This window comes from Neltuma alba, unplaced genomic scaffold (assembly GCF_004799145.2).
Source record: "Neltuma alba isolate B1F8T4 unplaced genomic scaffold, ASM479914v2 tig00011917_pilon, whole genome shotgun sequence".
In the NCBI taxonomy this organism is placed as follows: domain Eukaryota; kingdom Viridiplantae; phylum Streptophyta; class Magnoliopsida; order Fabales; family Fabaceae; genus Neltuma; species Neltuma alba.
This window is the reverse complement of record NW_021636510.1, coordinates 190-15058: the sequence shown is the minus strand read 5'-3', so window position 1 is coordinate 15058 and position 14869 is coordinate 190. Positions and strand designations below refer to the sequence as shown.

The 14869-nt window shown below is 34.2% G+C and overlaps 1 protein-coding gene across 5 annotated transcripts; it reads right to left on the bottom strand.

Annotated features, from left to right (window-relative positions):
- Nucleotides 1–4099: 4099 nt before the first annotated feature.
- Nucleotides 4100–14592, bottom strand: LOC114719502 (protein GLE1). 5 transcript variants are annotated; one of them, XM_028905011.1, is made up of 16 exons: nt 14562–14592; nt 12045–12126; nt 11647–11811; nt 11335–11472; nt 11016–11136; nt 10714–10862; nt 9322–9499; nt 8650–8860; nt 8070–8176; nt 7726–7796; nt 7349–7430; nt 6094–6168; nt 5762–5845; nt 5071–5202; nt 4789–4911; nt 4100–4585 (listed from the first exon to the last, which is right to left on the bottom strand). In XM_028905011.1, coding segments are annotated over exons 2-16 (1857 nt in total). In that variant the 5' UTR covers nt 12047–12126; nt 14562–14592; the 3' UTR covers nt 4100–4366. The 5 variants fall into 5 exon arrangements, with proteins under 5 accessions (XP_028760844.1, XP_028760841.1, XP_028760840.1 ...); XM_028905008.1 differs by lacking the exon at nt 14562–14592 and adding an exon at nt 14023–14068; XM_028905007.1 differs by lacking the exon at nt 14562–14592 and having other exon boundaries at nt 8650–8853; nt 9318–9499; nt 12045–12252.
- Nucleotides 14593–14869: the final 277 nt, after the last annotated feature.

Sequence of the window (14869 nt, the reverse complement as noted above, 5' to 3'; positions counted from 1 at the left end):
ATGGTTAGATATTACCTAACACAAATGATATTTTAATATTTTATAATAATAAAATGGTGCAATTTTTTATTTATAATTTTTCAAAATAAAAAAGAGAATTTCATTAAAATATCTTTGAATTTTAAAATTCTAAATTAGTCTTATTTTTTACACTTTAATAACAATACATTCTTATAGTCATTTTTAATTTGAAATTCTGAAATTTTAGAAGTATTTTTTAAAGATATCATACTTTATTCCTTTGGACTTGGTCATTTAATTTCCAATAAAAAATTCTCAGGACACAAAACATGGCAGGCATCTCTGATAATGATATCATACTTTATTCCTTGGGATTTTTTTCTAAATAAATACATGACAAAAAATTTGTTCTCGTTTGTATGAAATTCACAGACACTTCTAAATCAACTGATTAGAATAAGGGGAGAAACAGAAAACAATACTCCCCTTTTTTCTCCCATCCCTGCGTATGGTACGAGATTTTTTTTTTATTTAAAATTTTACTCACATGATAATTTAATAATAAAGTATTATTTATTTATTTTTCTTTGCTCAAAGGCACAGTAAACATCTTTCAAACTATAGATTTAAGTCATTAACTTCTTTATTTTTTTCTACTTTTTCCCCCAATTAGACGTTGGGTACTAATTGGTCGATTGTTAATGGCTTTTACATTTCATTTTTCTTTTCTAACACTACAATATTGCTGAATAGAGAGGTTATTAAAAGTTTGGAAAAAAAAATAAATTGTTATTGAATCAAGCAGAAGTAGATTATATGCAATTTATAATTGTTCAATTTAGTAATTTCTTATGCAACTTAAAATTGTTCAATAACTTTACTAGGATGAAATACACCTTTTCAATAAATAAAATTTTCCTGTTGAAGTTATAAATTCAAAATATAATTCCAATTTACCATAAAATTATAATTATTATTGAATCAAGTAGAAGTAGATTGTCCTGCTTCCTTCATCAAAGATGCAAAAGTTTGTCTTCCTCAATATCCACCCAATTAAGACCATTCAAAAATGACCCATCAAGCTGTAAGAAAGTTTGCAAGCACATCTTCAACAACTCAAAAATTTCAGATATTAAAGCTTCCCCGTTTGGGTAGAGGAAAATCAAATATAAATCTTCGAACAATAAAGCCTTCATGTTAGCGAAACAATGATAAGATTCAATTCTTTCTTTCACGCTATCAAATTGTAATACATATTCTCAACATCTGAAAAGGCTCTATAAATCACAAACCAATGTAAAAGACAAAATGAATTAAAAAGAGGAGAGTCAGAAATCTCGTGTGTGGAAGTGCTGCTCATTGCACCAACTTTTACTTGGGGCTGCAACAGTATCAGAATTTCATCATCCTCATAACCCAGATAAAAAATGAAGTGCATCAATCATGACACAAACAAATGCTACTGAACTAGATCCATATGGTTGTGGAGAATCGTAGCCAACGTGTTGCTTCATCATAAGATAACAAGAATGAAATGAATAATGGGTTCAAAACCATCACTAACACATAAGACCAGATGAACCAGAACTTAAATGACACGCAATGAATTACTCCAATGTAAGCTTGCCCATTTTGATGACGGAAAATCAAATCAATACTCTTTTACCTTCTCAAATTTTAACACATATTCTCAACATCCGAAATGGCTTTACAAATCACAAACCAAGGAAAAGACAAGATGAAATAGAAACAGGAGAGTCAGAAATCTCGTGTGTGGAAGTACTGCTCATTGCACCAAATTTTATTTGGGGCTGCATTAGCATAAGAATTTCATCATCCTCATAGCTCCGATTAAAACGAAGTGCCTAAATGTAGACACTAACAAATGCTACTGAACTAGATACATATGGTTATGGAGAATCATAGCCAACATGTTGCTTCATCATAAGATAACAAGAATGACTAATGGGTTCAAAACAATCCCTAACAATGCCAGATGAAACAGAACGGAACCAACACGCAATGAATTACTAAAACGTCTATGAATCCTTTCATTTGTAAGTAAAATCAACAATACGGACATAACAAATATAAAAACGTGCTTCTAGAAGTTATTCCATTTTCCCGGCTTATCCTTCACCGAAGGATTTTCCTCCTTTTTCAAGGATAAAAAAATTGGCAATCAATGTAACTAATGAGTAATGATGGTTTCTAAATGCCAGAAACGATCCAATGATCACCAAGTTCCAATGAGGCACCCCAGGCACAGTTCATTTCCTGGAAAAGAAAGGAAAATTTATTCCAAAAATAAGAATATAAAAAAGAGAAAAATTAGCCAAGTATAGAGGTTGAAGAGGAAGGCTCAGATTCGCCTTTTCTCAGACAAGGAAAAAGAGCTAACACGCATGGCTGCGAAACCATAGAATGTCGAAAAGACCAGAACGGTCATTTCATACAAACGCAGGGTCGCCTCGCCCAGATGCGGGACCTTCTTCCGATGTCTGGTAAAACTGCTACAAACATCACAGCCACCATAGACCCACCGGGTTTTACATTTGACATTTGAAGAAGAAGAGGAAGAAGAAGAGGATGATGATGATGATGATTATGGAAAAGAAGGGAAAGAGAGAGAGAGAGAGAGAGAGAGAGAGAGAGAGAGAGAGCCGTTTGAGAAAGGAGATAAAAAATCACCGGATTGCGCAGCGAATCAGGGAAGGGCAACAGCTCTCAGAACACCCTCTTCTCCCTGAGACTGCGATCCTCATTCTTAAACTAATGAGATTTTTGAACCCTAATGTTTCCCTTCTGGCTTGCTTTATAGCGAGCCCTGGGAGCAAGGAGAGGGCATGCACGGCATTTCTGGACAGGCGGCTATTACGATGTCGTTTTGTTTTATTTTATATTTTTCCCGTGGCACTTTTTTTGAAAAATTTATTGTTAAAATTCTTTTAAATGGGGTTGTAATGCATACACCAAAGTAGTATACCTTTAAAGGATTAAACTGGAACAGAAAACTAGGAATATTACCAAGTTAAAATTCTTTTAAATGGGATTGGAAAAAAAAGAAAAGAAAATCTTTTAAATGGGAATGTAATGCATACACCAAAGTAGTATACCTTTAAAGGATTAAATTGGAACAGAAAACTAGGAATATTACTAAAACTTTTATAAATTTGAATAAAATCGAATAAAGAGAGCATAAAATTTTTAAAAAATATTTTTTAAGAAATATTAAATGATATCAAATGAAAAGATAAATATTATTACGCATAATCAAATATATAATACAGGGCTCACAATCTAGTCTGATTTAGTCTAGACCCTTATAAATGAAGTTTATAAGTTATGGATTTCAAGGAAAATCAAGCCACTGATTTTAGAGCTTACTTAACTCTACATCCTCAACAGTTTCCAATCTATACAATTAAAATTTTCCTAGCCTTTTATTAAAAAAAAAAATTCCTAGCCACATTTTTATAAGATGAATTGTACAATTCACTTTTTTGGGATTTTGTACAGTACATGAGGGAACACGCACACTTAAGATAAAATCTCTCAAAGAATAAATACATAAATTGAAAATTCAAACACTAAAGCTCTGGTCAGATTCTGCGCAATAAATACATAAAATCTGTGTGGGCGCGTCAATTGCAATACTCATTATTTGCGTTTTTTCAGGCCCAAAAAACGATTGCCTCACGCTGTAAACCCGAGTTGACATAAGTTCCCATGCGATGGGCGAATTTGAAAAGAGTCATGCTATCTCCGATACTAATTATAAAAACTAGTTAACTAATTTGAAGAGATTAAAAAAATAAATTAGATTAGTTATTTGTAATAAATAGGTATTATCTTTCTTAAAATATCCTTGCTAATTAAGTTTATCGATTAGAACTAACTACTCTTATTAGAAAGACTACATTGAAAAAAAAAATATAAATATAAAAAACAAAATAACTTAAGATCTTATATTTAGAACCAAAACAAAAATCAAATAAGGTCTTATATTAAGGACCCGAAGTAGCACTACTCATGATTTGCACCCAAGTATTGCCACATTGACCGGATATTGACTCTCGGCTATTTCAGTGCAATTAAAGTTCTTCTAAATCTGTAATTATTTAAGATCAATCCTTAGAAGAACGATTTCTTTATATTCCCTATTTCTTTGAGTATATCTTAACATTTGATCATTCATTCTCCACTTCGATTGATTGTCCATCATATCTATGCTTTAGCATAATCACAATTAAATTAGAAATGCTATGACTACATGATATCTTCGGCTTTCTTCTCTATTACAGATCCCATGTTAAAACATAGCATCACTTACAAGTTACAACCAATGGCTTGCTTTATGGGATCTGACCAAAAAAACTTAACTAACTATATGATTTTTCCGGATCTAAGCCCTCATTATACTTGATAATAAATTAGTTTGCAAGCTCCTTCCTTCTGGCTCTTTAAGGAACTTTTTATCTTCAATATAAGATTGTATCTCCACAATAATCCTGGTCAGCTCCGGTTCTTTTTGTTTCAGATCAACCAAAAAGTTATCAGAGATTACCTTCAGCATCTTCAAGAATTGAGATTTGTATCTTCTATAGAGGCCAAATCCTGCCATCTGAAAACATAAAATTTGCTAAGCTTACCAATACACACTAAACAAGGTTCAGTCCCTCTGCTTCTTTTCAGGTAGACAAGCGATGTGGGCCCCAACTAGTGCGCATGTGTGTGTGAGAGAGAGTGAAGTGCTTGCTTCTCGGACCAGGGAGACCACACACCGTGAAACAGAGTACACGTATTTCACTATTTTGCATTACTTACTTGCAGGAATGCATTGAGCGAAACAGCAGTGTATTTATTAGCTGGGAGGTTATTCAGAAGCCTTGCAAGCCATGCCCAACCTTCTTGCAACCCATGTAAATTCTGAACATTTGGAATTTCAGTCTGAATTCAAAACAGAGCATTGTGAGCTGATCAGAAAGATAAGATGAGCAATGGTACCCAATAAATGGCTGGCAAAACTGAAAATCCTCTAATCTAAATCTAATCTAAATTATGCTCCAAAGTATACTTGAGAGAATCGGGAAGACTATCGCATCAGACCTGAACTAGTGCACCGTACACCTTGATGTAAGATTCTAGACGCTTTAAATAATCTTCTGTACTCTCTATTTTCCCATCATATTCCCGGTAACCGATACTTTTAAAGTATGCTTCTTTTGATTCAAAGGTGGACTGAAACATAAGAGAGGAAAAGCTGAATGTAACCACAAAAGTTCTCCATGCATCCAAAAAGATATATATGAAGGAAATATGCATGAGCATCTCATCGTAATGCATTACTAACATCCCACCATAATAAATAACATATCATTTAATCTGAAAATTTAAGAAAAAGAAGAAATTGCACGAGTATGTATTTTATGAAGAAAAAAGGGAGAACAAACAAAGCATAAATTTTTATATTCTGACTATTGGTCATTCTTGATAGCAAATACAATGACTGGAACAGAAAACTTGATTAAATTGCTACAGTTAAAAGACTAATGTTTCACGTCTTTCATGTCTATAAATGGGCGCTCAAATCTCCAGGTTAAAAAGAGTTAATAAGCTCAGATTTTCTGCGGGAAACATATTGAACTTAAGACAGTCAAGGAACACAAAATTCACTTCTTACCAACTCCTGTCAACATAACTAGATCATAATCCTTTTTATTCCACAGCAGTCTCAATAACAAGGCTGAAAAAGAAGAAAGCAATGATAAATGTCCCCTAAATATTTCTGACTAGTTACCTTTTTGTAAACGATGTGCTTTGGAACAGTGTAGATGCAGGCTCTATGGAACTCAGCTAGCAAAAGATCCATAGCATGTGGGACCTGCCACACAAACAATAATCAATGAAATCCAAAAGAGTAGGTTCAAGATCATTTCTTTCTCGGAAGTGATTGTCAACAAACATGAGAATAGAACTCTCCAGTCCAACAGTGAGCAACCAGTTGATCATTTGTCTAACACCAACTGAAGTATGAAAGATTACTAATCATTTGCCAAAAAGTATCAAATTCAAAGGCTATCCCATCTTATACACAAGTAATCTGAAAAACTAGAGAGTAAAACGCCGTACCCGAGAGGTAACAAGAACAATGACGTAACCACTTGCAAAGGCAGCATTACCAGGGTTTTCACAGTAGGAAACAACCTGTAAATATATCACACAAGATACATTATTATGTCATATGAGGATGACATTATATTCTAATATTCTATTAAATTACAAAAAAAAGAAAAAGTTTGATGCTGATGGAGATATTTACATGTAATTCCATTCATCACCTGGAATCATAGGGGGAAAAAACGAAATTCTACCACGTCCAATTAAATATCTGAAATACCCCATTTGTCTGCCTCAAATTTGTTTATCAAAATACTAAATCAACACAATTTCGTACTTCTTCGAATGTTCATTAGTGGTTTCTGACAAAATCTTCTTTTTTAAAATCTGTATTCTTATTTGATCAAAGACCAAACAAGATATCACAGAAAAGTTCATTATTCATTTAATACTAAAATGAGAACTGCCAAAGTGACCCCCGGCTATTTGGTTAATGTGTTCTTCATTAAACTACAAAGTTGGAGGCTTAAATTAGGGAGGCTATTATTATTCATATTTTGTATACCTTCTATCCTTGATTGAATATGCTTTTTATACTCCCTCTATTTCTTTTTATAAGAAACAATTAACTGAATCTCGTTGACAAAAAATTTGGTTAAAACTGATTAGAAACAATAAATATGTAAAAATTTACAATTTTTTCATATAATTAAAAGTTGGAGGCTTAACTTAGGGAGGTTATAATTATTCATATTTTGTATACCTTCTTTCCTTGATTGAAGATGCTTTTTATACTCCCTCTGTTTCTTTTTATAAGAAACAATTAACTGAATCACGTTGATAAAAAATTTAGTTAAAACTGATTATAAACAATAAATATGTAAAAACTGTAAAAAAAATTTCTCAAAAATACCCTTATTTATAAGGGGGAGAGAGAGTGAGGGAGAAAGTAAGGGAATTATTAAAATAAAGCGGGTTGTGGAAGAGAGAGAATATGTGGTGGAGAAAATGTTTTGGAAGCCACATAATAATAAATGTATTAATATTAAAATGAGTAATTAATGTCTGTTGTAAATAGGAACAAACCATTGGAGGTAGTTGGAAATTGTTTCGCATAAAAGGAACGAAGGGAGTTTTTTTTTTTTTCCTATTATTGATGTCGTCCATGCCCTACTAGATAACTCATAATAGCATTGAAAATGACATGGCGAGGAAACGAAGCAGAGTCCACGACAAGAGAATAGTCAATAAAATAATGCTAAGCTACCTTTCGAGCAAATATTTCTGTGCTGATGGATTGAGGACATTGAGAATCATTCAAAAGTTTTATAAGATCGCCTGCTTTTGACCTGCAAAATGCACAAAAGTAAAATGACACGTGGTATGAAACCATGCACAAGGACTTGACCTGACTTTGTTTTATGCATATTATTGTGAAGTTATGGGTCAAATTTTCTTAAACTTATGCCTGCGATAAAACAGTCACTCTAATCAAAAGAGAAAGTTAACAACAGCATTTACATGCAAGTCATTTCATGTCACGCAGCAAGGTAATCTCTTGAAACACTGCCCAAAGCACCTCCTACATCTTAAAAACTAAAACTTGATATTCTTCTCTTTATATAAAACACACAACTTCCCTACCTGACATTGTCTGCTATTCCCCTTATTTGCCTTATCAATCTGGCAATATGACTTTCCTTTTGGGTAAAATCCTGACAAAAGTTGACGTACCTTTAGTTTTCAATTATCATAAATAACCAAGTCATTGTATCAACCATGAAAGAGTGCCACAGAACATTCACAATTCCAAAATAATGGAGCAAAAAAAAAAAAGAAGCAGGCATTCTATGATTTAGAAAAACAATAAGACAATAAATATCACAAACATGTTAAACAAAAGCAATAAAGGATTAGCAATGATCAGTGCATGAAGCATAAGAAACTAAAACTTCATTAACATCTCCAGTATCTACTTCCAGTAATACCTTGGAACTTGAACGTATTGCTTGGTTTCTCTCATAAAGCTCTTTCAGTTTCTGTAGCCTCTGACCCTCCAGTTTTAAAGCACTATCTGCTGCTCGATATGTGTACCCTAACATTTTGTACCAGTTGAAATCTTAAAAGACGCCAACAATTTCAGACTAAATAAAATATACAGATCTAGTCATTCAAAGGCACATCCATATATTGACTTACAACAAACAGATCAAGTACTTTTACAATTTCAAACTAATAAAGTAGTTCAGCATCAAAAAACAAAGCAATTAAACACAAAAAGGTCAGTGAAAATAAAGAACAAGGAGGATGAACGGACATTTTTGTAGTTCAGTAGGCTGAACTTGTGTGAGAATGGACCACTTTTTATGGCTTATGGAAACAGCTTCATCAAATCGATATCAAAGATGCAAGGAAGAATAAACTAAATTTCAATAGCAAACAAATGTCAAAATAATCACGTTTTCTGAGCACATGGAAAGAATAAAAAGGCCAAAGAAACCATGGATATTAAATTTGAATCAATCAGTTAAATGGTTTTATTATTTATTTAAAAACATAAAAAAATACCAGATTCCTTGGATTCAGCTTTTGATAGGCTAGATGCACCATCTATTCGTGCTGTAGCTTCTAGTTGCAAGCCTTCAGATGTAATCCTTTTTGAACTTTCTATAGCATTCTTCTCCATGGCTTCTTTTGCAGCTCTTTTTTCAGCTTCCATTGCTGCTCTTCTCTCAGCTTCCAGTGCAGCTCGTTTTGCTTCCTCAGCTCTAATGGCGGCCTATAATCCAAAATTGAAAGTTAACAATTCTAGCAATATTTGAGCTGAAGTTGATATGAAAGAATTCTGGAAAGAAAAATGTGTCAAATTTAAATACTCATTTAATAGACAAATAAATAAGGTTATATAAGAGAATATTGGAAGAAAGATGCGTCAAATTTAAATACCCATGTACTGGACACATCAGTGTGGATATCACTAACAAGAAGCAGGGGGTAATATGATAGGCGTACTCCACAAAATGGTAACAAATAAGTTTCTGTGTGCATGTTCAGAATCCAAAACATAGAAACCGAAAAGTAAAAGAAAAATACTAAAGTGTTCATGGAAAAAAGTACAGATTTGTAAGCAGGTAATAAATAGCACATCAACATTATCAACGTGAACTTGAATCTAAAGAAAGAAGGTCTACAGAACTTCCTAGTCAAAACAAAACCAGGTGAAAAGTAAAGTTGATATGCCTCAGCTTCAGCTTTAGCTTTAGCCTTCTCTTGTCGTAATTTTTCCTCTTGTATAGCCTTCTCCTTTCTTTTGGCCTCTTCATATGCGGCGTCACTTCTTATTTTTCTTTCCTCTATTTGTGATCTAAGCTCCCGGTCCTGCTGAACAGCTGTCAAGTGATTATCAAGTGCTTCTGCGCTGTGCAAAATGGGGAATACAAAGATCAGTTTCTTGATTCCTCAAACTTACGATTCATCCTATAAAGCAACACTCCAACAAAGACAAACATAGAACAGCACTTTTGATGGTTAAAGAATCGCAGATAAGCTCTCATGTATGCTAAATTTTAGTTACTAAAAATGAGAAATATCTATAACATCAGAACACAATCATAGTCAAAATTGATTCCAACACGAGAATGGATCATTACATAAAATCATACTTCCCAACTTAACTGCTGTGAATCTCAGAAAACGTTAAAAATCAGGGGGGCAAAAATGAGTCAACGGCCTCAGTCTTGGAAGAGATCCAGCATTCAAAAATGAGCAGCTTATGTCTCTTAAAGTCTTTACACACTCTAGCACACTTAATTTGGTGTGTTCCTAGTTGATTTCCTCCTAGAAAAAAAAATTAACCACATAATTTTATTCCAATTTATTTTAACAACAGTGTGATGAAACTCCTCTGAATTCTGATTAATGAACCAGATATATCCAACCAAACCACTCATACAAGCATAGATTGAGTAGAGTTAAATGGAATTTCAGCAGCAGCAAACCAATAAGAGGAAAATGATAAAGAAGAAGAAGAACAAAAATTTCCCCTAGCTTTTGGAAGCTAGAATCCCTCCAAAGTCCAGAATAAGTTTTTCCTCCTCGTCTACCTCCCCATATAACCCCTCTAAGTGATGCTTTCTCTTTTCCATCTTACAACATTCCACATAGCAGGTCACAGTTAACAAGAGATGCCTCACCATGGGCTTTCTCTATTCCTACCTTTCTGCTTGTACTCTTCTTGTTCTTTCAATGATATACCCTAATAGGCCATGGCCCCAGTTGTCGACCCATCACCATAAAAAGAACAAACCATGTTTACCTCTAAACCCAGAAAGAAAAAGAATTTTTATAGATCTTCACAAATGGTATTGTGCATTTTAAATCCGCAATAGACAAATAATCCATAGTTTAGCATATTGTGAAAGGAGGGTCAAACCAACTCTATGGGATCCTACAGGCTACCACCCCATACAAGGGGACAACTTTGCCAATGGATCAATGCACCAAGTGCAAAGGGAATAATCTATTTCACATTTTCTTATATTAAACTGTGATAAAAGACAGATAGGAAGAAGAAAGGAAGTGGTTATAAACCCTTGAAAGAAAGGTGGGAGGGAGGAGACAATGCAATCTTACATCCTTCGCTGATATTGGGTATCAAACTTTTTATCTAATTCCTGTCTTGCTTCTTTATATTTCTCTACTTGGAGAAAAGCAGAAGCAGACTTCTCGGTTTCATTCATCAGAGCTGTTTCCAGTGCTGAGATCTGATTCCTAATGTCATCCTGTAAGTAGAGGATGCCAGAAATAAGTCTAATACAGATATGAAAGAAACCAAATTGACTATATAATTTATGGTCTTCAAGAGTGTTAAACTTTTAATCAGTAACTAACAAGCTAAACAGATAACATGTATAGATACCACCATGATCACCCACCTTAACCCGAAGCTGGTGTTCATGAGTCAGTTCTATTAAGGCACCTTCCACCTCTCCCACTTCATCCATCAAGTAACCTTGCTCTTCGAATGCTGGAACAATGTCAGAATTATCACTATCACTGAAACATCAAATAAAGTGCAAATTTTATTGTAAGAAATTTCAATAAAATGTTAGCAATTTGATCAACGAACGATATGAAAATAATATTAATCCGACTAGATCCACAGAAATTGCTTATTATTATTGGTCTATGGTTCGCACAACAAAATAGATGAGTGACGTCCTCAAAGAAAGCTAGAAATCAAGGAGTAGGCACCTTAGGTAGAGCTCATTGCAGCCAAATCGTGTGCCAGCCTCTGCAGTTTCGTCCTGCTCATCTTCAGTCTCTGTGTCCTCCATCTCATACTCAGGGGCATGCAATATGAAAGGTCCACCTCTCTCAACTTCATTCCCACTATAAAGACTCCCAAAAAAAGTACCAATAGAAAAATTTAGACCACCAACATAAATATTTTCTTTGGCACCAACTAATGAGGTTCAATCAACCAAACACAGAAAGGCAGAATTTTCCTACCTTTATAAACATCAATGAAACAAATACATATAAGAGAAGTTAAGAATATAGTACCTGTATATTGATTTAGTTGGAAAAGGATCAGTACAAGAAGTAGTGAGTTTCATCTCCAAGGCATTAAGCTCCGATATTAGAGCATCAAAAGTCCAATCTGGCTCAGGTTCAGCAGCAATGCCCTCCGCTCCTAGGGGACAACGAAGGTCTAATTTAACAGCTCCCCTACAAAAAAAGATCCTTAAGTCAGGCACATCTATTCTCAGAAAGACAATATACGCGAGCCTCTTTATCAACAAAGGTGGAAAAGTAATCAAACTTGATTAACCAAAAATTTGACAAGGAACATTGGATCAAATACTACCTTCTTACACATCGTAATGTGGAACTTTCTACCAGCCGAATACCAGTAACAACAAAGCTAACAAAATCAGATCATTCAAAGAACTAAAACTTACATTGTTTTGAAGGAAGCAGTGATATTTGGAGACTTGATAGGCAGCTTATTTATTGGAAGTTCTACTAAGAAGAATGGTTGAGCTGGTAAAGCATCACACAAAATGAAAAGCACCATCAGAATTCAGCAGTTCCAGTCATTTTTTAATATAATCCATCAAAACAGTCAAGCCATCTATGAACTCAACAAGTTCATAGCTAATCCAATGTAAAATTATGGTAACAAAAACTGGAATATTATGCTTTTGCCCAAAATTGCAGTTTATGCAGACCACAAACCCTGGATGCTCTCCTTCTTTCCAAAAGCGAGCATAGTCAATTCCCCATTCCGTAATTCTTTAGTTTGAAAATATAGTAGTCATGGAGTTGACAGTTTAATAGGAAACAACCATTTGATGTTAATATCTGTTATCTATTACTAAAATAAAGGCATATTTTTATCTACCTTAATGTCATGTGATAGGCATAAAATATGAAACCTATTTCACAAGTGCACAAGCCATATCAAGTAATAAAGAGTGAATAAAGTGTCATTCCCATGAGGACTTGGCACCAACAACCCGGTTGAGCTTTGATTTTACACTTTTTCTTAAGTTAAGCAAAACACAATTTGGAACAAGTACAGAATGGAAATAAGATCAAACTAGAACCATAAAACAACTCCAATCTATACTTAAAGCTAGGGGTGAATCTAAATTACTGATGCAGTGATTTGGATTATTATAGCACTGATTACTTCTTACTGTCTATATTCTCCCCTTAATTGCATTTAGAGCTATGTTTGCTAGTATAGAACTCTTAATTACCTAAAATACTCTTGTCTTTCAAATCACTAAGAGTATGTTCGGTTCAACGAAGGGGAGGGCAGGGGAGGAAAGGGATTTTGATGGAGGGGAGAAAAGGGGAGGGGTTTTAATGAATGGGAAGGGAGGGTAGATGTTTTAATGTTACCTTGTTTAGTTCAAGACGGGAGGGAAGGGAAGAGATTTTTATATGGACAACGTTGCCCCTTATTTTATTTTTATATAACAAAATATTTTTATATGCCTTTTAATGTGCTTATTAATTTTATTAATTAGTCAAAATTTCAGAAGCTTGTTACCTTTTTTGGTCCCCAAAAAAAAAAACGTTACCTTACTCATATGTCATAAATTATTTTTATATGCATTTTAAATGATGATTTTATCAATAAAGTAATATTTCATTAATTTTAATATGCTTTTTAAAATCTTTTACCTTTCTAAAATACGATAAAATTACAAATTTAGGTTGGATAAAAAGAGACAAGACCCCAAACACAATACAGATCGTCCATACATTAGGAAAATAATAGTTAGGCCTCCATTTTAGACAATAATGACCAAAACAACATTGGAATTGGAGTGCCGTAAGACCATGAACTCTAAGAAAATTCTCTATTGATCAACTGCACATTAAAATACAAAATTGTAGGTCACTGCAAGTATAAATTTTGTAAGATCCATAAGAAGTTACATAATTGATGGGGAAACAACCCCTTCAAAACCTTGATTGCAAGGAGAATGCTATGATATGAACTTCAGAGCCATAAGCCAATCCCTTATAAGTTAATACTTTAAACAACAATGAAGGGTATAAAGTATAAACTGTGTACATAAGGTTGCACATCAAACTTCACCAAGGTTGAGAGGCAAAAGTCACAAGCAATCAGTCTAATGAAAGTGAAGATCACCATAGGACAGGTAAGACAAATCAATCATTGATGTCCCATGTGATCATGAAGTCACCTAAACAGTAAACACAGAGAAAAAGCAATTGTTCATGGTTAGTTGATTGTAAGAGTCAAACATGCCACACTCAAGCAATTAGATTGGAAACTCAATAGTACTAATAATACAAGAGTATCCTTGATTTAAACCTTCAAACATGCCTTACAGCTTCACAGTACGTTCTCAAAAATGATTGAGCATAAATATCAAATAGATAAGGAACGAAGTAGACCAAATAGAAAGCCACAAGATTCCAATGCAAAAACAATCACTTTGGATGGTCCCCCTGGAACAGAGAAGTCATATTTAACAAAGGAGGTAGCTAAATAAGCAGAATCAACATTCATTATATACATTATATTGCATTCCTTCTGGCGCAGATATCGGGGTTGGCTCATTATGGAATGAATATGTTATATGGAACTCAATCAAGGAAGATGTCTTACCAAAAAGCTACTTTAAAGTGCATATCGATGTTCCCACATGTATTATATTCATTTATAAATTCAGTTTTGGTTTTGTTTAGTCAGGCTTCAACTTCCAATGTATTTTTATGAATAAACTTCGACCCTTCTTGGTTTCCTACATTGTCAAGTCGAAAATTTAAGTTCGACTAATTGTGAGGAGAACTAGAAAAGAAGAAACAGGGAATCTGAGAAGCAAGAAGAAGAAGGAATAAAACCAGAAATACTAAACCAGATAGTGAGATATGCATGAGCAAGAACAAGGATGAAGAAAAAGAATCGATAAGACCTAGGCGAGGATACTCGCCTAAAGACAATGAAGATGGATAGAGGAAGAGAGGCGAGCGGCGGCCGGACCAGGTGGCGTCGACGACGACTGGAGGAAAGGCGGGCCGATGAGGGAAGAAGAGCGGCGGAACCCCGAAGAGAGAGAAACGAGCAGGGCTTACCGTTTACAAGTTAAAGGGCAACACCGGAATATTTTGAAAAAGCTATGGGCAATTCTGTCAGGACATTGGAAAAAATTTCCCACCCCTAAGAAAACCCAATTTGGGAGGAAACTGTAGTGCACTGTGTCAAGTAATAAAATGGACTCAAAGATAAAACCGTTTTTAA